The sequence below is a fragment of the Arachis hypogaea genome, chromosome 15 (assembly GCF_003086295.3).
Source record: "Arachis hypogaea cultivar Tifrunner chromosome 15, arahy.Tifrunner.gnm2.J5K5, whole genome shotgun sequence".
In the NCBI taxonomy this organism is placed as follows: domain Eukaryota; kingdom Viridiplantae; phylum Streptophyta; class Magnoliopsida; order Fabales; family Fabaceae; genus Arachis; species Arachis hypogaea.
In genome coordinates this window covers 158,591,637-158,615,280 of record NC_092050.1, presented here as the reverse complement: position 1 = coordinate 158,615,280, position 23,644 = coordinate 158,591,637, and the positions used below count along the sequence as shown (strand labels likewise).

At 32.2% G+C, this 23,644-nt stretch overlaps 4 protein-coding genes across 5 annotated transcripts; 3 read left to right on the top strand and 1 right to left on the bottom strand.

The window, feature by feature from the left end:
* Window positions 1–3,331: 3,331 nt before the first annotated feature.
* LOC112751855 (uncharacterized) lies at window positions 3,332–4,603 on the top strand. Its single transcript, XM_025801140.3, has one exon. The coding sequence runs from the start codon at window positions 3,459–3,461 to the stop codon at window positions 4,218–4,220; it is 762 nt and encodes a 253-aa protein (XP_025656925.1). The 5' UTR covers window positions 3,332–3,458; the 3' UTR covers window positions 4,221–4,603.
* A 451-nt stretch (window positions 4,604–5,054) lies between these two features.
* LOC112751854 (glutaminyl-peptide cyclotransferase) lies at window positions 5,055–11,979 on the top strand. Its single transcript, XM_025801139.3, has 12 exons — window positions 5,055–5,076; window positions 5,764–8,645; window positions 9,113–9,169; window positions 9,261–9,296; window positions 9,742–9,806; window positions 10,093–10,156; window positions 10,402–10,519; window positions 10,652–10,749; window positions 10,875–10,945; window positions 11,186–11,213; window positions 11,416–11,470; window positions 11,658–11,979. Exons 2-12 carry the CDS (start codon window positions 8,364–8,366, stop codon window positions 11,771–11,773), a joined length of 990 nt encoding a protein of 329 aa, XP_025656924.1. The 5' UTR covers window positions 5,055–5,076; window positions 5,764–8,363; the 3' UTR covers window positions 11,774–11,979.
* A 120-nt stretch (window positions 11,980–12,099) lies between these two features.
* On the top strand, window positions 12,100–14,874 carry LOC112751853 (probable serine/threonine-protein kinase At1g01540). Of its 2 annotated transcripts, XM_072218105.1 has the most exons (6): window positions 12,100–12,977; window positions 13,175–13,505; window positions 13,607–13,756; window positions 13,876–13,975; window positions 14,071–14,277; window positions 14,364–14,874. In XM_072218105.1, exons 3-6 carry the CDS (start codon window positions 13,752–13,754, stop codon window positions 14,412–14,414), a joined length of 363 nt encoding a protein of 120 aa, XP_072074206.1. In that variant the 5' UTR covers window positions 12,100–12,977; window positions 13,175–13,505; window positions 13,607–13,751; the 3' UTR covers window positions 14,415–14,874. The 2 variants fall into 2 exon arrangements, 1 of the variants encoding a protein (XP_072074206.1); XR_011872902.1 differs by having other exon boundaries at window positions 13,607–13,975.
* A 4-nt stretch (window positions 14,875–14,878) lies between these two features.
* On the bottom strand, window positions 14,879–17,834 carry LOC112751852 (probable polygalacturonase). The gene is made up of 6 exons (XM_072218104.1): window positions 17,653–17,834; window positions 17,120–17,443; window positions 16,529–16,649; window positions 16,239–16,413; window positions 15,883–15,953; window positions 14,879–15,660 (listed from the first exon to the last, which is right to left on the bottom strand). Exons 1-6 carry the CDS (start codon window positions 17,692–17,694, stop codon window positions 14,963–14,965), a joined length of 1,431 nt encoding a protein of 476 aa, XP_072074205.1. The 5' UTR covers window positions 17,695–17,834; the 3' UTR covers window positions 14,879–14,962.
* Window positions 17,835–23,644: the final 5,810 nt, after the last annotated feature.

The window sequence follows — 23,644 nt, the reverse complement described above, 5'->3', positions numbered from 1 at the left end:
CATCCTTAAGAGCACCAAAAGCCTTTGAGATACTCTTCCAAACATGAGAAGCATTGCAAGGGACAGGGCCATCTAACACTCCTTCATTCCTCAGATACTTCGCCCTCAATAGAGCAACCCAAGGCTTGTCCCGACAATGAAAAAGTTGTCACACCAATTTACCAAGTAAAGATAGTATATATACATTTAAATTTATTTGCTAAAATTTATTCATCTTAATCTAAATTATTTTAAAATTAATATATTTTACTTAAAATCAATATTTATATTAATTATATGCCTTTTGAAAATTATACACCTATATATTTTTTATTTTTAACTCATAAAATAATATTTATGTTTTTTAAATATATTTTATTTTATTGTAAAGTGACAAATTTAATATAAAATTTATATAAATTATTTTTTTTACTAATTATAACATTATCCAAATCATATTCATTTTTTCATAATCATATCTAACAAAAAAAAAATATACAAATACAAAGTACATTAACACCAATTTCATTTTATTCAAAACTAATCCTGCAAAATCATATTCATACCAACATTCATTCTGTAAAAGCCTCACCAACATTCATTTTGTAAAATGTAAAGCCTCATTTTTTTTTTTGGGTTAGATCATCAATAAAAGTAAAAATCCAAAAACTTCTCATTAATTGAGGTCAAAGCCCATAAAGGCAGGCCGGTATTGGTTTACTGCTTAAAGAGAATATAGGTAAATAATTCCTAACCAATTACCCTTAACTTTAAACAACTGCAATTAATAATTAATAATTTTTTAAAAATATAATTTAAATAATCATTAATCAATAAAAATTCATTAGTATGTAATGCAATTTAAAAATAAATTTATAATAAAATTAGCTACCACAATTTAAATAATATATCTTGTGTCACATCTTTCTTTCATACTGTGGTCACACAATCAACCAAAATATCTCCAAATCTTAGAAGCAAAAAACTAAGGAAAAATAGTCAAATTTTAGATGAAAACTCACTTGTTTTTTAAATTAATTTTTAAAATTTTTTTAATTAAATTTGTCTTTTAAAAATATTAAAGTATTCATATTATTTGTTTTATTTTTTTTATTGACAGTATCAAAATTTATTGATGTAACATATTAAGTGATTTTACAAAATTTGAGACATTTGAATTTTTCAATTTGGGATTGATTTGATCTAATTTTTTAAAATGATCCTGTTAACTGCTTAAGATGATTATGTGTGTTATAGTGTCACTTAACGTACCAATCAATAAGTTTTGACACTGTTAGTAACAAAAGTGACAAAAAGACTAAAATGACTCATTTAAAATATTTAAAGAACGAATTTAATTAAAAAAATCTTTTGATGATTAATTTAAAAAATAAGAAATTTTTTAAAAATTAATTTAACTGTTTACTCAAAAAACTAATAATTACTCAAGAGTCAAGACAAACAAAAACTAATTGACGCATTTTAGCACCATTGCTTGACAGAAGGAACACTACATTGCCATGGATTCTTTTGAGCAAAATTTCACTCCACAAAGCCATACTCCAACAAGATTAGTGGATACTTATTCAAATGAGAAATAGAAGGCTAAGCAGCAGCAACCACTAGTAGAAAATGGCATGAAAATCACTGTATATTTTCAATGTTTTCAAATAATTCTCTAGTTACTTCAGCTTAAGTCCATGATAATGATATATTTTGAGCTTAGGTCTTTAATTTGACTAAGATGGGAATAATATTTTCTTTCTAAATCTCTGTTCAAAGTGAGGGGACATAATCATCATTTGAAGGTGTGTGAGGCTAGATTGCAGGAGAAAAAAAAAAAAATCTCTTACTCCTTATGCATTTGTTGAAAAGCATAGTTTAAACAGACTTAAAGACAAATTGAACCTTGTCACACAGCATTATGAGCTGAATAGCAAATAAATTTTTGTAAAATAGTCATTATATATATTTGTAAATTGTAATAGGAATACAACTTCCATATAGTTTCATTTCACTAAAATCTCCTACTTATGTAGATTACAATACTTTTTTTACTATAATAAATATTGGCTTCAAAGATGAATGGTATATAACTTGGTTTGGTAAAATTATTCGTAGAGAAAAGTCTAAACAACTCATTTTATGTTTGTAGCAAATTTAAAAGTTAGATATACTTTTGAAAGCTCATAAAAAAATCTTTTAAATTTGGTTTGTACTTATCAAAATTTAAAAGTCTAATATAATCCTATATAATAATAATTATTATCTAAAATTATCTTTATTAATTATCAACACCAAATTTCATTTATTTATCCACACACACTTTCAAAATCTTCGTATATTTCTAATTTTTCATCATAATCTTCACAAATTTCATGCACTTCACACATCATATATTTTTAATTTCTCAATCTAATCTTCACAAATTCCACCCACATCACCCAGACAAACACTAGGTATGAACTTCTTCTATTTATATTTTTTTTTGTGCTTCTTTTTTTTGAAAAACAAAAATACTAAAGAAATCAAATACAAGATAAACATTATGTTATTGTTGGCTTACTAGAGTAGAATAATGTTTTATGTTTATTAGTATTATTAAATAATAATAATGTTTTATAAAGTTCATTATTTAATAACACATAATAAGTATTTAGATATATTTGACATAAAAATTAATAATTTTTTTTTAATCTTTCAATTCTTATATGAGCTTATAGAATAATTTTTTAATATTTATATTATATAAAATTTTAAAGTTTGAAAAAAATATTTTTTATTATAAATATGTCTATTATGATTATTTTTTTATTTTAAAAAATATTTTATTAAATAAATATAATTGCAATGCTTGTATTTATTAAAATTTATTTTTATTTTGATTTTATTAAGGTACTGTTTGTTTGTATCAATAGAAAATGTAAGGAAGGAAAATGCAAGGAAGGAAAACAGATGAAAAAGTTCATTTTTTATTGATTGGATGACAATGGAAATTAGAACGAAAGAAAAAATAGTGGCGTGGAACCCACTTCTAAGTTTTTCTCTCAAATTTGCAATGAAAATGGATGATAATTTTAAAATAAAAGTCAAATTACTAATTTATTCATAGTGTTAAAAAAAGTAAAAGAAAAATGAAGAATATTAATATAATTTTACTTAATTATAATTTTTTATTATTTTTTTTTATTAATTTTTTTTTCATTTAAATAATATAAAAAAAATCAACTTTTTTTTTAATTTTTTTTTATTTTTCATTTTTCATCCAAACAAAGTGTAAATATAGGTGCCGTGAGTTTTTAAAAGATTATCCTTTAAAATACAATTTTCATAAGCTGTTAAAATAAAAAATAAAAAATATAAATTATTTTCCCAAACCATGTTCTGCTTGCCCAAGAGCAACTAAGTGGAGGACATCCCAGTGCACATCCCACATATCTGCCTCCAAAAACAAAAGGCAAGGCAGTGAAACCAGGAAAATGGAGGACGTAATAACAGAAGCACCCCCTCCTTCAAGATTCTTAGAGGAAGATCTCAACACCTTCACACCCCCATCTCCACCCGTTACCCCTTTTCCCTCCCTCCACTTCCCCCAACACCAACAACACCAACAACAACCCCTAACCCCCAAACTCCTCATCATAGCTCTCTCTCCCATTTCCCTCTCTCTCTTCCACCCCCACCTTGTCCCTCCCTCCGTTCCCCTCCTCGCATCCCTTACACTTCCCAACACCAACCCCATCACTCTCTCTCCCCTCACTCCCAATTCCTTCCTTCTCTCTGTTCCCTCTTCAATCCCCTCACACCACTCCCACGCCATCGCTAAAACCCTAATTGGCCACCAAATCCGCCCCGATTCAGTCCTCATCTTTGATTCCCTTTCTCCGTCAAATTATCGCGGCCGTCTGCCGTCTGATGAGGCGGTCGTCTTCAAGCTTGACACCTCCGCCGAGCGGAAGGCCGCCGAAGGGGAGAAGATTCTAGAAGGAGTTGAATACTACCCTTCTGGAAGCGTTGTGGATGGGCTTGCCGCTGCGTTCTTGGCCAGGTGCCAGCTGTTGAACCTCAGGGCGAGTTTGTGTGTTTCCTGGCCTGAGTTTGATCGGAGCGTCATGGCGTTGATTGAGCCCTTGCTTCGGAACGGAGTGCTGCGCGGTTGCGACGGTTTGAGGTTTGGTAGTCAGGTCATGAGGTTCGGGAGAAAAAAGGCGCGTGGGGTTGAGTCTGAGTTATATACTTGACCGTGACTGAATTTCTTTATAATTTTCTTAAGGCATGGATTGCAGAGCTTAAATTGTTGATTTTTGGTTTGGTTGGAAAAGCAGATTTATTGATTTGCGAATATAAGTTGCCTTTGGGGCATAGTTGTGTTGAAACATTAGTAGTAGTTGCCTTCTTAGTCTAGTAAGTTTTGTGGTTTTGGTATGATTACAGGAACAGGAACAGCAGTATATTGGTGTTAAATTTTTAATTTAGGATTTTGTTCAACACTCAATTTTAGTTGGATAATTTTATTTTACACCTCTCACCCTGTTGTGAATTGAAAACTGTCTCAATGTTACTGCTGTTGTGTTGTTTTCTGAGCTAATTGTTGTGTAGCCAATGGAAAAACTATTTTTCTTGATGTTTGTTGAGTTGAATCTTGAATTACTGTTTAATTTCAAATTTAGGACCATTTACGCAAATAAAACCATTGGAAAGAAAGCTTACGCAATTACAACTTTACAAATTACCAGATGCATTTGCAACTTTTTAATTTATATGTAAACCACTACATTCTGTCGCGGCTAATCGCGGTTTACACTAAGAGCATAAACTGCTACACTTTGTAGCGGTATGGTAATCTGCAATACTCTGTAGCAGATTATGAAGGAAGGGGCTCATTATATAAATTGCATGAAGCTGTAGCAAATTTTAATTTTATTTGTGAAAATTTTAGTGAGATAGAGAGAGAAAGTAGAGAGGAGTTAGAGAGAAAAAGTTGGGTTTTGTTTGAGTTTTTTTGGAGCAATTTTTGCCAGCGGAACCATGGCAAATGAAAGACGCTTGTACCGGCTCAACGGCATTGCTCACGTAGCCGGCGATATTAATGAAGATGTAAGTTTCTTTATCCTCTTTTGTTTGGATAATATTCGTATATTTATTTAGTATTAATGAACTTATAGATTAATTAGAAAAACAGAACCTTAGTTTAGTTTAGGATTTGAAAATTAAAATTTAAAATTTAAAAATAAATGTAGATATTAAAGTTATATATGTAAAAATAAATATTAGAAGGTGAAATGTAGAATTTGGCTGGTTGTTAGCTGGAATGGACTCAAGGGGTGGAGGGGGACAAGTAGCGACCTTAACCCCCAACAAATTTTAAAACGCATATATTATTACAATAGTTGTATTGTATAAAGTAAAATTTAATAGTATATAGTGATAGTTATTATGTAAATTTAAAATATATTAAAGTCTTTTTATATAATGTATTTTAATGTATTAGGATTTAAATTTCTCTACATATATTTATATTATTTGTATTTTTTATTTAATTTAGACTTTTTTCATTTATTTTGTTAGGATTAATGTTAACGTTTATAATCATATAAAAATACTTTAATATTATTTATAATAATGTTATTTTTTTCTAATTTTATTTAGTTGTTTCTTTTTATTATTTTTTAATTAATTTTTATCCATATTATTACATAAAAAAAACTTTAATATATTTTACATTTACATAATAACATTGTTAGAATTTAATGAGGTGTTCATTATTTTTGTCACAATATGCAGCCAAATCGATGTGTTTATAACGTTCGCAGACAACAGAATATGCCGTTATATGATAGGATCAAACCCTATTTGGAGAGGGCTGGGTTGTACCACTTGGACAGGCTGAACGCGCATTGATTCTGGTTGGATAAGCCTCTAGTCAGCGCATTTATTGAGAGGTGGCGGCCAGAGACCCACACTTTTCATATGCCGTTCAGAGAGTGCAGTAGTGCACTATCACGCTCCAAGATGTGGCATATCAGTTGGGACTGCCCGTGGATGGACAACCTATTTCTGGGCGCCTGACTGACTTCCACCTCAATATCGAGGGGGGCAGACCGGCGTGGGAGTGGTTCCAAGAGTTATTTGGTGAGCTTCCGCTACCGGAGAAAGTGAAGTAGTACATGATCCACTTCACATGGTTCCATGAGAAGTTCAAGGTATTACCCGTTGATGCTTCTGAGGAGACCGTGCAAATATATGCATGTGCATATATTATGATGCTTCTGTCGACTCAGCTGTTTGGGGACAAGAGTGGGAATCGGGTCCACATTCGTTGGTTGCTATTTGTGGCGAGACTTGCCGTAGATCTGTGCTACTACCTTCTGTTTTGCCAACCAGGCCTTCCTGTAACTTGGCTTGAACCCGTGCGTTGCTTTGGTAGCTTCTTGCAGCACCTTTATCGATACCGCCGCATCGGCTCGAACCAGAGGAAAGATCTTCGCACAGATGACATGATAATCAAGCTATCGGAGGTCACTGGATATCGATGTAGCCAAGCATGTGTGCAGTCCGTTGTACCGTCGAACTTCCCAGGTACTCTTTCGCTGCTAAAGGCTGATGCGAATCATCCATGTCCAACCTTTACCAAACTCCTTGCACCTCCCATGATACTTAAGATGATTTGACTCCATCACCCTGTATTCGACACCACGGCGAATGCTGTAGTCCTTTGCACTCAGAACAGTTTCCTCCTTACTTTGGAAAGATTGGCCAACTTGAAATTCAACTGCAGCATTTCCCTCATGCAATCCTTGACCCCAAAGGTTGGAACTATGTCCGGCGGTTGGCTGATGGCTTCTAAGTTCAGAGTAGAGAAGTGTGGAGGATGCTGATGTGTGCCGGAACTTGACGGCACCTGATCTGTTGCTGGGTTTGTCGGAATCTCATTGTCACTGTCCCCACCAATGTCAGCAGGCTCTTCATCCGAATCATTCTCTCACATCGCATTTTCAACCCAATCCGATTCCCCCTCATTCCCAACATCTGGACTTGGACGGGCTGAAATAACTACCCCAACTACACCAGCCGAACGATTAGCCAACAAACAATTAGGTGCAACGACAGGCATCGAGGTAGAAGCACCACCCATCGTAGTCGACTAAGGATTCGGCGTCGATACCTCAGAACTATCGATGCCATGTTCCAACTTCGCAAACAACTCGTGTATCCTCACCGAAAAACTCCGGCGACAATGAAATAACACCTGCATATCTTCATCGGATCCTATAACAAATGTTTCATATTTCACGCCGGTTGACACAACCGCAATAGAAATCTTGTAGAACAGTTTCTTCACCGACTTTATGCCGTACACGCCCAACTTCTGCAATATACTGGTTTTCAGATCTAACGGTGTATTAGATGACATGATAAAGACACTCAGTAATTCTTTATCGGTAAACTTTACACCGTGACTTTTACTATTTTTTATTTTTCCAGAGCAATGCACTAACACTAAAAAGCTCTTCTCACTCTCCATTCTAAAGTTTTCAATGAAAATGACATACTACACAAATGGTTGGGTATATATAGGCATTTTCGAAGCTGTCACGCCCTTCATAAACCCTACAGGGTCTCGCGGATTACGCTTGCAGCTTATCTCTTTATAAACCGCTATAGGGTGTAGCCGTTTATGTTGTTTCAGCCTCTGAACGTAAACCGCGATAGGGTATAACAATTTACATACAAATTAAAAAGTTGTAATTGCGTCTGCTGTTTTGTAATATTATAATATGTTAAAGTTTCTTCTCAATTATTTTATTTGCGTAAATTATCCTCAAATTTAATTATATAATAAAAATAAATAAATTTTATTATTATGTATTATTTGAAGAATCTTTAAAATTCATAGCGGCACTTGCCAGTTGCCCCACAGCTATAGCCTATATAACATGAATCCGCCCCAGCAAACACAAATTACATTAATGCCAATCTCATTTTATTCAAAATTAATTTTGCAAAACCACATTCATGCCAACATTCATTTTGTAAAGCCTTTTTCTTATGGGTTAGATCATTTAACGAAAGTTAATCTAAAAACTTGCATCAATCTAAGTGAAAGCCCATCAAGGCAGGCCGGCATAGGCTTATGGTGGAGTTGGCCGCAGCTGATTAATCCAACCCCGTGACACGGCCTTCTTTCGCGCCGTCACACAGTCAACGAGCTATTAATACCAAATCTGGAAAACTAATAAGTAATAACTACACAGACAGACACAAATTAGCTGGCGCATTTTAGCACCATTGCTGATTTCCGTGCTATCGTGCGCCGCCAAATAACCTTTCTCACTTCACTCTTTTCTGTCTCTTACTCTCTTCAATGAAAAGCCACCGCTTCCATGGGAGCCAGATCGCTGAAGAAGAGGAGGCACGGTGAACATCTCGCAGCGCCACAAGCTTCTTCCATGGCGGCTGCTGCTGCTAATTCTCCACCGCGCCGCAATAAGGCTCGTCGCCCTTACGCCACCGTCTCCGTGCTTCTCTCGGGGGTTCTCTTTGTTTCCGTCGCGGCTCTCTTGTTCATTTCGTCGAACAAGTGGCGCGCATTCGGAAATTATGTTTCCTATGAGATGGTCAACGTGGTCAACGAGTTCCCTCACGACCCAGAAGCCTTCACCCAGGTAAATCAATTTTTTTTTTTGGTTATGGATTTCGAATATTTTGTATGATCACTTTTCCCCCTGTTTAGAATTATATGGTTGCGACTTGCGAATTGGTATGAGTTAATGTATTTGTTTGCAAATAATTTGGATAATGCTGTGTTTGTGCTTCAAGGTTGTTAAATGGCTTGTCCAAAACCTGAAGATTCTAGTCTGTCTTCTATGTCCATATTAGATAAAAAAAAAGCATATCAAACTTTTGTGTGATCATAAAAGCAAGAATAAATTCAACAATGAACTTGAGAACTTCATTAGCAGATAGTCATCCTAATGATAGTGAACAACAAGCTTTGTATTAAGGAGACTTAGTCTTTAAGAATTTGGGAAAATTGTTTAGCATGCATCATATAATTTATGGAATGTCAATATGTTAATTTGGTTATTATTTAAGGTCTAATTGCGGGTAAAAATGGCTTTTCTGCTTTCAGGGCCTTCTTTATGCTGGAAATGACACCTTATTTGAATCTACTGGTCTATATGGCAGGGTATGTTGCTTCTTTCCCTTTCCTAGTTTTCCTTTTACTCAGGCTTTGTGATAGGACAAAATTATAATGTTTTAATTATTTGTTGTTTCAGTCATCTGTCCGAAGAGTTGCTCTTCATACAGGCAAGGTACAGAACCCTGGTTCTTAAACAATTTTGCATGCTTGTTCAGATACTCGGTTCCATATGTTTTCAAATTATTATTCATTCATAAGAATAACAATTGGTGACAAGCAAATTGGTCCAATCAAGAGACATGCCCTTTTATTATGCATCTACTTGTATGTTGCAATGGTATAGATATAATTTCTCTTATATGAAGTAATTTTCTTTATAGACTTTAGAACACTATGAGAAATTTTAGACAAGTACACTACTGGACCTAATTTCAGAAAAAAGTAACTTAAACTGAATGTCAAAGATAAAGATGTACCACCGCTTAGGTATGAAATTGGTAATTAGACATTTCAATTGGGGCATAGATATGTATATTGTTAGTGCATCCCTTGATTGGATATTGCACAATATGGAAGCTATTGTAATTTGTAAACATCTATATTTTTACTGCATGAAGGTGGAGGAGCTTCAGAGGATGGGTGATTCTTTATTTGGAGAAGGTTTAACTCTACTTGATAAAAGGTATATGATGAAAATTGACATTTTCTTTTTTGGTTTATTTTGATGCACTATGCATATGCAGATAAATTAAAAAAAAAAATCTACTGTTGATGATTAGGCAGTAGTAAAAGAAGGAAAGGGTGAATGTCCATGTGTTAAGGAGTGTTGTAGGGGATGTTTACCTAGGGTCTCTTAATGTGTTATTAGCTTATACATTTGATGCCAAGCAGTTTTAGTTGTTTTCTTTAACACTTGCATGTTGGTTTGATACTCTGATTCTAATAAGTTACTGTTGCATATTTTGTAGGCTGTTCCAAGTAACTTGGCTGCAGAAAGTTGGTTTCATATATGACCAGAAAACTTTGGGCGAAGTTTGTGCTTTACCTTCTCAGTCATACAATCATTTGTTTCTTGTCATAAATTAAGTAGCTTCCATTTTTTAGATTCAATAGGACTCTGCAAGGAGATCACAGCATGATTAGATTGTGGTTGGTTTGCATTTGCTACATGATCATGTTCTTGTTCTTTCTTAATCTTTTGTTATTTCATATGTCCCAAGATGACTATTAAACCAACTAGTTAGATTTCTGAAATCTTGCTTTTATAATTATTGTAGTTAGGGACATTCAATCATGAGATGAAAGATGGTTGGGGTCTGGCGACTGATGGAAAAGTCCTCTTTGGAAGTGATGGCAGTTCAACATTGTATCAACTTGACCCTCGAACATTTAAAGGTCTGCCTCTAATGAGATTTTATTCCTTTCCTTTTCTCCATTTAAATGCATGGTCTCTTCCCCAACCTTTAATTAGTTTACCTTTGCTTGTCATGTACTTTCATTGAATTTAACTCACCCTCTTTTATGTAGCTTTATCAAAGCATACTATCTACTATAAGGATCAGCAAGTGTATAATCTCAATGAATTGGAATATATAGATGGTGAAGTTTGGGCGAATGTTTTTACAGTATGTCATTTTATGTTTAACTATTTTTGTAGTTAAAGCTAAAGCAAATTGATCTTATATGCATCATGTTTTTGGCCCAAGATCTTTGTTAAGCTGGACTTTGAGGTTGATATTTTACTATGCAGACCGACTGTATTGTAAGAATCTCTCCGAATGATGGCCGTGTTCTTGGATGGATTCTCCTCCCAAATTTAAGGCATGGCTTATTTTTTCTTGTCTATATACAGACTAACTACTTAGTGCTTATGAGTAAATAGATGATATAATGATTAAAGTAAACACCAATTTGATCATTACATGGCAGCAATGTGCTAAAAATGATCATTCGAGTTCCAACTTGATTATCTATTGAGGAATGAGGACCAAATAGGGGAGAACTCTAACAATTATGTTTGTCATTTGTTGCTTACATTCACATTTTGTCTACAATATGCAGGAAAGGACTAATTGATGCCGGGTATACCGTAAGTAACCTGAACCTTTTGATCTCTCTAAACAAGATTTTTTTGGATCCTATGCATATGTTTGCATGCTTGTGTGTTGTGTTGCAGCTACAATTTAATAATGGGATTGAATTAATAATCCTCTGTTCCGTTTTTATTAGATCAAATTGTTTCAAGAGGTAACTGTTGGATTTGACTCATTGCTTATGCATTTACATTTTAGGCTATTGATGTTTTGAATGGGATAGCATGGGATCGTCAGCAGAAAAGAATTTTTGGTAAGCTCCAACGTTTTGGTTTATTTTTAGTTCATTTAAAAAGAATTGCGGTCAAACTTCCAAAGATTATATATAAGCCCTTCTATTTCTATTTATTTATTTATTTTTCATTCCAACAATATCTTTTTTTGGCTTAGTTTCCGTTATCGTTTTCAGCAAGTTTATGTAATTCATGTATTGCTTGCAGTGACTGGAAAATTGTGGCCAAAGCTGTATGAAATCAAGGTTGTTCCTATAAATAAACCCATTGATGAAGGGATCATTGAGCAGCTTTGCTTGCGTCAGCCATTCAAATTTACATAATGTTACCTCTTTGGATGTTGGGGTTTTTCTTTATTTGCAAATATACTTTGGGAGGGGATATAATATAATATCCATTCTTTTGTATATGGTTGGGATAAGGTTGTAAGTAACATGTGAAAAATGCTATCTATTATGTTACAAAATTAACGTTATTCATATATGTTAACGTACTTTAGTTGTTTAATATATAATTTGTAGTGCAGAAAGTCTTGTATATTGAAAACAATTTTCTTAAACTTATATTACATTTTGATTAATTTTTTGCTAGTTTATGTATTGATATGATGATATCCATTATTAATTTTGTTTTGGTTTGAATTTCTGCCGGAGTAACAGCTAGAAAAAGAATAATATCAGACATACAGTGAGGTTAATTTTTTCTTTTTTTTTTGTTATACAATTAAAAAAGGCTTTCTATATTTGAAAGAATTTAACAATTTTTTTTTTCAAAAATAAAAACATTACCAAATAGCTCAGATCACTTCATAAATCACATACTATAGCAGTCTCCAATTCAAACTCAACCTTACAGTAACTAACTAGCATCAATATTTCCGATTTTCCATGTGGTTTTGTCCCATATTATATAACTGAAATTCAAACGTTGCTAAGTGCAACTCTCACTTTTATCTTTCTTTACCTTTTGTCTTATTCTATCATTCATCATGAAACTGCAGAATCTCTCATCATTGCTATCAACACCAATATTCTTTGGAATACCATTATGGGTTTTGCTTGTATCTTCCATTGCAGCATTCATTCTTACAGTATGTATAATCATATGCATCTGCTGCATACACTATCATCCTCGTCGTCGAGAATCCTACCAAGCACGTTTCTCTTTATCCAAATCAGATGTCTGCAGGCGCCTCAGTAGTGTTCTTCATAGATCTTCATCCCTTGACAAATATAGATCATTGTTGCTTTCATCAGCATCATGCAACTTTTCAGAACTTGAGAAGAACTCTGAGTATTTATCAACTGAAGATGATCTTGATGGTCATGATGGTGCTGAGTTACTCCAATCTGACTCACCAGAGTTCAAAGGAGTTATGTGTCAGCACTTTCAGGTAGAGGAGTTAGAGGATGCTACAAATGGATTTGCTGAAAGAAATGTGATTGAAAGTGGGGACAATGGAACAGTTTATAGAGGTCTGTTAGCTACTAATATGAAGGTGGTTGTGAAGAAGCTACCTTGTCACAGGTATAAACAAAGTTGTTGCTCCATCTGTTCCAAAATATCTGTCACTTGACACAATACATTTAGTTCATGTTATTTTGGAAAGGGGAGAGTATCAGAGTATATTACATAAACCTTGCTAGTGAAGATTATATGTTATTCTCTGCATTCCATAATAATGGTGTGATTGTTTTATTATTTGATTTGTTTACATGTTTTAGTTGCCAACCTGAGGAGTCTTTTGCTTCACAAGTGGAGTTAACTGCACGTGCCAAGCACAAGAGGCTTGTGAAATTGATAGGATACTCTACTAATAGAACTTGCAGGTTTTAATGATTAAACCAAAGAGGTCTATTTATATTATCTTATAGTATATAGTATTCATATTTCATGTACTAACTAATTAACAGGCTAGGCTTTTTGTATCAGGCTGTTAGTATCTGAATATATAGATAATGGAAATCTGCATAAATGGCTTCATGAATTTCAAGGATCACTGAGCCCTCTAACATGGTCTATCAGATTGCACATTCTACAAGCTGTTGCAAATGGGTGAGAATCCGGCCCCCAAATCATGTTATGTAAGAACTTTGTTAAAGAAATTTATGTTTACAATAAGGTGTATAATGAAGAATTTAAATTTACTTCTGCAGAATTGCATACCTTCATGAGGAAGTTGAACCAAAGATTATCCATGGCAGCATAAAATCTAAGAATATATTACTTGACCAACAATGGAATCCTAAGATCTCTGATTTTGGCCTTTTTAAGCTTCAAAGTTCTAACTCTAGTCACTCTATGAGGTAAACATTGGGGGTGAGATTATTCAATCTTCATGAATTAATGTGAAATTGTATTCAATTTCCCATTAACTACTAATTATTTTAAAATTCATTTTTCTTATATTAATGTGGTCCACTAGTAACTTCACTGAGAGTAATGACATTTATGATTTCGGAATACTTATAATGGAGATTATATCAGGAAGGATTCCATTTCCATCACATCACAGTCAACCACAGGTAAACAATATTGGATTCATTAGTTATTGGTTTTGATAACTACTTAGAATGGTTGAGATAATGAACTTGTTATCATGACTACATCAAAATTGCAGGCCTATATAGTGGACTGGTTCAAGTCAATGATTTCCAATGGCAAGATTTCGGACTTGGTTGATCCGAAATTGCCCAAAAAGCCTTCTTCCATAGTTCTAAAGCGAATTATTTTGCTTGCTCTATGGTGTGTAGATCTTGATATGAATCCAAAACTCAAAATGGAAGATGTTGTTCAAATGCTTGAGTCCAACCAACTTCTTTTCTATGTAGGAACAACCACTTTTCGGTCTTTACCATTTTAGAAATTTACAAACTTTTGTCCTGTTTTTGACTCCCTCTACCTCCTTGACAGAAGGAACACCACATTGCCATGGATTCTTTTGAGCAAAATTTCACTCCATAAAGCCACAAGATTTGAGGATACTTATTCAAGTGAGAAATAGAAGGCTAAGCAGCAGCAACCACTAGTAGAAAACGGCATGAAAATCACTGTATTTTTTCAATGTTTTCAAATAATTCTCAATTTACTTCAGCTTAAGTCCATGATAAAGATGTATTTTGAGCTTAGATCTTGATTTGACTAAGATGGGAATAATATTTTCTTTCTAATCTTAGTTCAAAGTGAAGGGACATCATCATCATTTGAAGGTGTGTGAGGCTAGATTGCAGAAAAATAAAATCTCTTGCTCCTTATGCATTATGTTTGTTGGAAAACATAGTTTAAACAGGCTTAAAGACAAATTGAACCTTGTTGTCAAACAGCATAAAGCAGAATAAAGCTGAATAGCAAATAAATTTTGTAAAATAGTCACTATATATTTGTAAATTGTAATAGTAATACAACTTCATTTCACTAAAATCTCCTAAATACATAGATCACAATACTGTTTTTACTATAATGGATATTGGATTCAAAATTTAACTACATTCATAATCATATTACTATAAGAATTAGACACTTTTAAAGGAACAAGTCTTCAACATAACACTTTCAATGGGAAGTTTCTCATCTGGAAAAGGACAATCAAATTTCTTCTCTTCCTTCTGTGATAGCAATTCACAAGGGACAGGACTAACATTGCTTGAAACACCTTCAACATCAGTGCAATTCCATTGCAATTTCTTCATGTCACTATTTGTGATACTCATATTAGATATACAGATTCCTGTAAAAGGATCATTAGGAATCCCTTCAAGTTTTGCTGTATAATTGCAGTAATCTGCTATGACATCTCTATAGTTTATGCCACTAATATCAGGAAGTGCTTTTGGATCAAAATCATTGTCAGCGTGTGATCCATAAGAACCTGTTATCCAAAACACATATTTCATGTTGTTCAAGTTCATTCCCTTAACAAATATGTCCTTAACATATCCTCCTCTACCAACTGCAGTTTTGATCCTAACGGCCGATTCAGTATCGATAGCAGTGAGGTTTTCGGCTCTAACATCTTGGATTCCACCAGACATTTCACTGCCTAATGCAATCATAGCACTATCAGGGGATACACATGTAAGCCTTCTAATTACTATGTGTTGGCTTGGCATTCCAAATTTTATTCCATACTCATCCCAACCACTCTTAACTGCAATACAATCATCACCAGAGACAATATTGCAGTCTTCAATCCTTGTATTGGTACAAGAATCTGTTAAAGAGAAAGAGAAGGAATAATTGGTGGTTGAATTTTCAACCAATATAGTTAGTGTGTAGTAATAGTTGAAAACACTTATATATAATATGAAGCAAACATCTCAACTATTTCTTATTCAAAACAAATCTGTAAGTAGAAAATCTAAAATAGAGAAATCTCTCATAGTTAAGGATTTTGGAAAGAAACGTATAATAATTCAAAAAAAAAAAAAAGTACCAGGGTCTATTCCATCTGTGTTGGGAGAGTCAGTTGGTGCAGCAATGGTGAGTCCTTGAATTATGATGTCACTGCACACAGTGCACGTATGATAAGAAACAACAAAACATATTGTGCATCAAAATTACCCAATAAATAACAATGATTCAACTATTCAAGATAAAATTATGAGTTTGATTTTGATGTACCAACAATGTAAAACATTTTACGCAGTCGTCTAATCACATCTATTATTTTAGATGACCATTTACGCGATCAATGTAAAAGGTAGTTATTTTTACGTATGTGACGTTATGTGATTGGATGCACGGGTAAAAAGGTCGAATCAAAATAACATTCTAAAATTATTCACAAACCTGCTGTAAATTGGATGGACAAACCAAGATGGGGAATTGATCAAAGTGAGATTTGATATCTGAATGTGATCAGAGAACATAATCTCAATCATATATGGTCTAGTAAGTTTCAATTCACCCTTATGAAACTTATCCCACCAATAAGAGCCTTGTCCATCAATTGTCCCATTATAACCTTATGAACAAATTCAAAAATTGGTGATATTAAAACTTACTTCCAATGAGACATGATCTCAACAATATCTAAACAGGAGTAACCATAATGGGTCTAGTAGATACTGGTTACATACCAGTAACTACAACATCAGTGAGGTTTGTTCCAAAAATGAGACTACTAAACCTTCCATCAGGAGCGTCTCTTCCTCTACCATATGATGGTAGTACAGAAAGTTCAGGCCATTCTGATTCATCCTGCCAATATTTTTCTCAATGACCAATAAAATTTTCTATATTTGGAGAAGATATTAAAAAAAAAAAAAAGAGGTTAAACTAACATGCCAAGAAATCATAGTTAGGTAAGATGTTAGGGACAAAGAAAATTAGATAACCAAATTTATACTTTTATTGTACAAATGTTTAGTCAATGAGCTTTGCCTGCACCTTAACTAATTATACCAATAACTAATACTAATTACCACACCAAAAGGGTAACCATATATTCAAATGTTACACTGTTACATACTAATCCTAATTTCTAACTAATGTCTTCAATAAACATAACATGGTTGAAACTAGTCATTCCACACAAAACTTGTAGACAAATTTGTTCAATAAATAAATGGTTAGGCTTGTTAGTTTCAAATCTTTGACTGTTTTGTTCACCTTCTTTTAATCTTTTCGGCCAGGGATCGGATTGGGTGTTTACTAGCAGGGCTAAATACCTGAGACGCGAGGATGATAGTGTCACGGTGGAGAAAAAGAGTGAAATGGCTAGTGAGATTGAAGCTTCCTGTTAACCATTTCCCAGGTGGCACAACAAGCAATGCTCCACCATCAGAACCATAATGGCTCAGGTTCCCAATTGCATATTGAAAGGCCTTTGTATTGGATGTTTTGCCATCACCAACTCCACCAAAATCAATCAAACTTGCACTGTGTTTTCTGCAACTAATTGCAGGGTACTCAAGATTCTCCAATACACCATTGACCTCTCTGCATTCTGCTACTGATCTCAACAACAAAATTGTGCAGATAAACCCAACAACCTGTGCAAAACAAGAGTTTATCTCAAACATCATTGTAATTCTAATTTAGTGACTTGTTTATTTCAACAAACACAAGAAGAAACTAGTTCTACTTGTCTATATATATATATAGAACAATGTAGGTAGCAATTATCAACGTGTGCATTACCAAAATCACAGTGTGTGCAAGAAAGAAGAAAATAAAACAAAAAGGAAAGAGAGAAGATTACATAGGAGTTTGTGCATTTTGCATACATGTTGATGATTGCCATTGAAGTGTGATGCTACTGAGGCTTCAAGGTTTTGTGTTGTGGCATATATAGAAAGGAAATTAGGCCATAACTATTACTCCATACTCCATACATATATATATATATATATGGTTAGAATGTAGGAATCATGGGTCATATATTTAAGGAGAGATTATCGGAAAGTTATAGAAACATGTTGAAAAGAATTAGTAATGGTAATGAGTCACATTACATACATACATAATACATAAAGTAGATAATTACAGTTACGTGTAAGGGAAGCACGGTATGGTCCTATAATGCTACATGCATGACTATGAGTCTATGTAACTATGTTCATAGTTCATAGTGTCCTCTTTCTTTCTTCTTCTTCTTTTTTTTTTTTTTTTTTCCAAAGTTAAGAGTGTGACTCGAACCCAAGGCTTTTAGGTGAGTACGGATAGACTATGTCATTTGAGTTATAACTCATTGGCTAGTTCATAGTGTCCTTACCGTTATAATTTTTGTGCTTTCTAATTTTTTTTTTATACTTCAATAGAATTTAATTTTGGTGAAATTTTATCTTCAAGTGAAGCTGATAATTAAAAATTATTAGATAATTTGACAGATTTTACTAAATTGTGATCTAACTATTTTTAATTGTTAATTTCATATGAACATAACTGTACGTAAATTTTCACCTTTAATTTTTTATATTGTCAATATAAATATTTTTATATGGACAAATAATTGTGATATTAATAAAAATAACTAATTTTTAAATTTATTACTTAAAAAGTCGTTTAATCCTATAAAATTTTTTACATCTTAAATAAATCAAAATTAAACTCCAATAAATACAGCATGGCTACTTTCATTCAACTAAAGTAAAGGCTCCAATTAATAAACCTAAGGTCTTATTAGGTTGATATATTTAGGGTTTCAGTGCATAGACTCTTAGTCCATAACTGTAGGCTCTTATTAATTGGTGGTGGTTGGATTTCGGCATTTTTGGCAGAAACTATTCTCTTGTTCTTATCAGTAACTTCCTTTCATTGCAAACTATAATGTTAAGATTTCAATACAAGAAACCAAACACGTTATGAAATCACTGATGATCAAAATTGGTTATAGACGGCAACTTAGAGATAGGTATTTGTGCCACAATTATGGAATAGTAAGTTTTTTCCGTAGAAAAATCATAGATTTAAATTTTTTAAATTTTAAATTTTATTTTGGAGAGTAAAATTTGATCTCTTACCATTTATTTTATAGGTGGGACCAAAAAAAATATAAGAAAAAAATTATTTAAGAGTGAGAGATCAAACTTTACTCTTTAAAATAAAATTTAAAATTTACAGAATTCAAATCCAAAAATTATGTACGCACCACTTTTTTTGTACATCTTTTTGTATACATTTCTTTTATTTTATGGTATAAATAAAAACAAAATTATCTTTTTCTCAATTTTTATTAATTACTTTTAATATAAAAATTAAAAAGTGTACAAGAAAGATGTATATAAAGGTAGTTCATATGACAATAACATTCTTCTCTTTTAATTTTCTTTTTTTTTTTTTGGATATTACCTTTTTCTTTTTTCTGGGGCCCAGATTGGGCTTTGTTTGGAAACTGGACCAGAAGTGATGTGACTTATGGGCCTCAAATCTAATGGTGTCTTTTTGTTGGGGTCTACATTGGGCTTCGTTTGGGTACTGGACAGGATGTGACATGGGCCTCCTAACCAATGGGCCAAGATGACCAGTCCATTAGAGTTGAAAATTTTGCACACCCCAAGAGAAACCAAAAATTACTACATCCAGGCCCCCTTCCAAAAAAAAAAGGTAAAAAATTAAAATATTAAATGGTTAGGGGAAAAAACTGTGCTTGAAAATATCTCTTTTGTACTACGGACGAAATAGAAGTTCTCTATTATTTGAATATTTCTGGTCACACACCTGGAGTATGATATTTTTGTTACTTTTGAAAATCTATGAAACTATTATTATCAGTTGAATAGTTAAATTATTCTATTGGTGAACTTAGTCAAAGAATTTCTATATATCGCATTACATCGCCATTAAAACAGATAAATAATAGTAAGAAAAAAAAGAAAACTAGTACTGCTGCTGTTGGTGCACAAAAATCTACAATGAAGTAGTACAACGATTATTTACATGTTAATCTAAGAATTTATTAAGCAGAAAAATGTTTTTGAACTTTAAACTTGGTTTAAGTAGCTGATGATATGAGTCATAAGCTAAGAGAGCATAAAATAAACAATTCAATTTATCAATTCAAATATGGTACAAGTCACATTTACACCTTTGTTGGCTACAATTATTAGTGGAAACATAGTAGCTATGCTCTTTTTAGTGGAAGTGACATTTTAAAAGTAGCGACATAATTATAATTTTATCTTCTCCAATTCTTGGGGGATGGAGAGTGTGACATATGGTCATAATTCATTTGGGTACAGTAACTAGATTATTGAGTGCTATGTTCACCCAAATAAATAACAATATCAAAACAAGAATAAGAAAATTACAAAAAGTGGGAGACACATTATGTTGATGAGATTATTGAACCCACACAAGCACTAGCAAATTGTGGTACAAGGTCAGAGTCCAAAGAACATGCCATCTGTCACATGCACACGTATGAATGTGGGACACGTGTCACTGTTGCTAGATTGTTGTGAATTGGGGCAATGCGTGTGAGAAGCAATGTCTTTTGGGGAGGCACTGTGATCGGCCACGGCATCCTTAAAGATGAGTTCAATTTTGATTAAGTAGATGCATTTTTTTATTATGATCAATTTAATAATAAAGTGTATTAAGTATTATATTCTTAGTAGTATAGACAAAATTGTATGGTAGGGATATCCATATGTGACTGGTACTTCTTATTTATATGAAAAAATGATAAATAGGTCTCTGACCTTTTGTCCTGCAGATATTTTTGTCTTTGACCATTGAAAAATACTTTTAAGTCCTTAATCTTCATAAAATTTGGACAGATCAGTTCTTCAGTCCAAATACCTCCGTCAGGAACTGATCCGTCCAAATACTTCCGTCAGGGACTGATCCGTCTAAATTTTGTGAAGATCAAAGACTTAAAATTATCTTTCAATGATTAGAGACAAAAATATTCGCAGAAAAAAAAGTCAGAACCTATTTATCCTTTTCTCTGTTTATATCCTGGTCTATAATTCAAAGCGAAATCCAAAATAACTAAAACTTATTTTACATAATCTAAATTCACTTCATCAACATATTCAATTTCATTGGTTTGATTTAGTGTGTAGAATTTTAACTATATCTACAAATATATTCATATATTTAAATATAAGATTTTATCAAATTTTAGATAAAAAGAGAGAATAATCATCTACTATTATAGATGAATAAATTATAAAAAAATAATAATTTATCTTTTTTATTATATAAATATTCTATTAAATTTAGATATTTTTTAATTTCAATATATTTAAATTCTCTAAAATCTTTGATAATTTAAATATCAAAGTCCCTTATAAATATCACTTTCAACCTCTCTAAAAAGCTCAGACTGTATTTCTTTGTTAAAAATGATATCAAAGCACTTTACCAAAAAAAAAATCTTGAATCTTACATTTAAACCTAAACAAGACTAATTATTGCATGGTTCGGTTGTAGATAAGGAATGGAAGGAGGTGGATTATTATATTCCCCACCATTGATGAAAACATTTGGACAGTTTAGGCAATGATGTTATTAGAGATTGATTCCTTGGTACTTGCTTCAAGGAAGGTAGCTAAAATCTTAATATTTGATAAAGAGTTCATGAAAAAGAGAAGTTAGCACCATGTTCGGTTGCATCATCATCATTTATTTATGCAAATTTCAGCAGTCGTGTAACTGATTAAGTTTTTGGAGTTATTACAAATATTTTAAAGACATATATGACTTTAATTTAGATCATTTATAATTAGAAGATATATCTTCTTTTTTTTTTTTTTTTTGAGCTAACTTTTAAAATTAAATTAAATATATTATATATGTTTTGTTTTAACTAATCTTAAGTTTTGTTGTATGTCGGTCGGTAACTCCAACTTCAGCTTTCTAGTATTTTTTAAAAGTTATATTTAAGTAAAGTTTTTAATATACTTTCTTTTTCTTGCTTATAAAGTTATTATTTGTATTGATAGCCAATTTATACATCAATTATGATCAACATATAACGATAAAATCATATTTAATCTCAAATTCTAATATAATATAAAAAATTTATTGATTTCACTCGTATATGTTTGTAGAGGATATTATCACTAAAAATTTGTAGGAAAGCAAAATCTGCGATTATTATACTTAATTAAAATTGAAGAGTTTTATTATTATTATTTTATTCATTCAAATTTTAATTATAACAAGACTATAGTTTAATTTATTCATCTGATAGTATATATACATACATTATTAAAATTTCAAGAGTGCTATACATATACAAAACATTTTGATTTAAAATCATATAAATTGGGTCAAATTTAACAAAAAGGACGCTCACCCATACGAGCGTGCTAAAACGCGCGCTATTCAACAACCGTCGTTTTTTTTTGCATTCCTCCTCCTCTACCTCTTCTTTCTTCTTTTCTTTCTTCTTTGCGTTTTTCCTCCTTTTTTTCACATGTTTCATCTTTATCGTCGTTTTTTTATTACTGTTATTATTGCTGCATTTTTTTCTCCTTCTCTTTCTATTGATTTTGCAACATTATGTATTTTTTTCTTCTTTGTTTGATCTTTTCCTCTCAAGAAAAATTATAAGAATATGAAATAAGAAGATGAAGAAGAAGAAGCAGCAAAAGATGAGGAGGTGGAGGAGGAAGAGTTTTGAATTATGTAGAACTTATCAATACACATACACCGAAAATTCTTAAATAATACACCCAAATATCTTCGTGTTACACCCAAATTTGCTGCAAATACAGAAAAATATTTCCTCTAATGCTGTATTTTTTTGTTCTTCTTTTTTTCTTATTTATTTTTTTCTTTTAGTTAAACGAATGTAAGTTCATCCTCTTCCAAGTAATTTTGTACTATTATGTGTTTCTTCTTCTTCTTTTTTATTTGATTTTTTTATTCTTGTTAAAAGAATAAAACAAGAAGAAATCTGAGAAGATAAAACAAGAAAAAAAAGATGAATAAGAAAAAAAAAGATGATGATGATGATGATGATGATGAAAAAGAATAAGAAGAAGCAGTAGAAGATGAGGAGGAGGGAGAAGAAGAGTTTTGAATTATGTAGAACTTATCAATACACATACACTGAAAATTCTTAAAGAATACACCCAAATATCTTCGTATTACACCCAAATATAGAAAAATATTTTCTTTAATGCAGAACTTTTATATTACATTGAATTCAAACCATCAACGATGAACAACAATTTTCACAAACAAAAACAACATTATTCACCTACAGAATTATAAACTACTAAGGAAAACATTAACTAGAATCGAACCACACCTCAGCCACTTGATTGGATTTAAAATAATCAATTTCGTTCTGGTTCAAACAGTCTAAACTTGAATCATTCATTATCTTCAATAACGAGATAATTGATGATGGAGGAGAAGGAGAAAAAGAAAATAGGAGAAGAAATTCTAATAAAAAAAAAGGAAGAAAAGGAGGAGGAGGTGGTTGTGTTGGTGAATGAGTAAAACAAAAAGAAATTTGAGAAGGTAAAACAAAAAAGAAAATATGAATAAGAAAAAAGAGAAAAAGATGGTGATGATGATGAAAAAAAAAAAGAAGAAGAAGAAACAGTAGAAGATGAAGAGGAGAAAGAGAAAAAATTTTGAATTATGCCAAACTTATCAGCACACATACACTGAAAATTCTTAAACAATACATCCAAATATCTTCGTATTACACCCAAATTTGCTGCAAATACAAAAAAATATTTTCTCAAATGCTGCATTTTTCTTTCTTCTTTTTTTTTATTTCTTTCTTT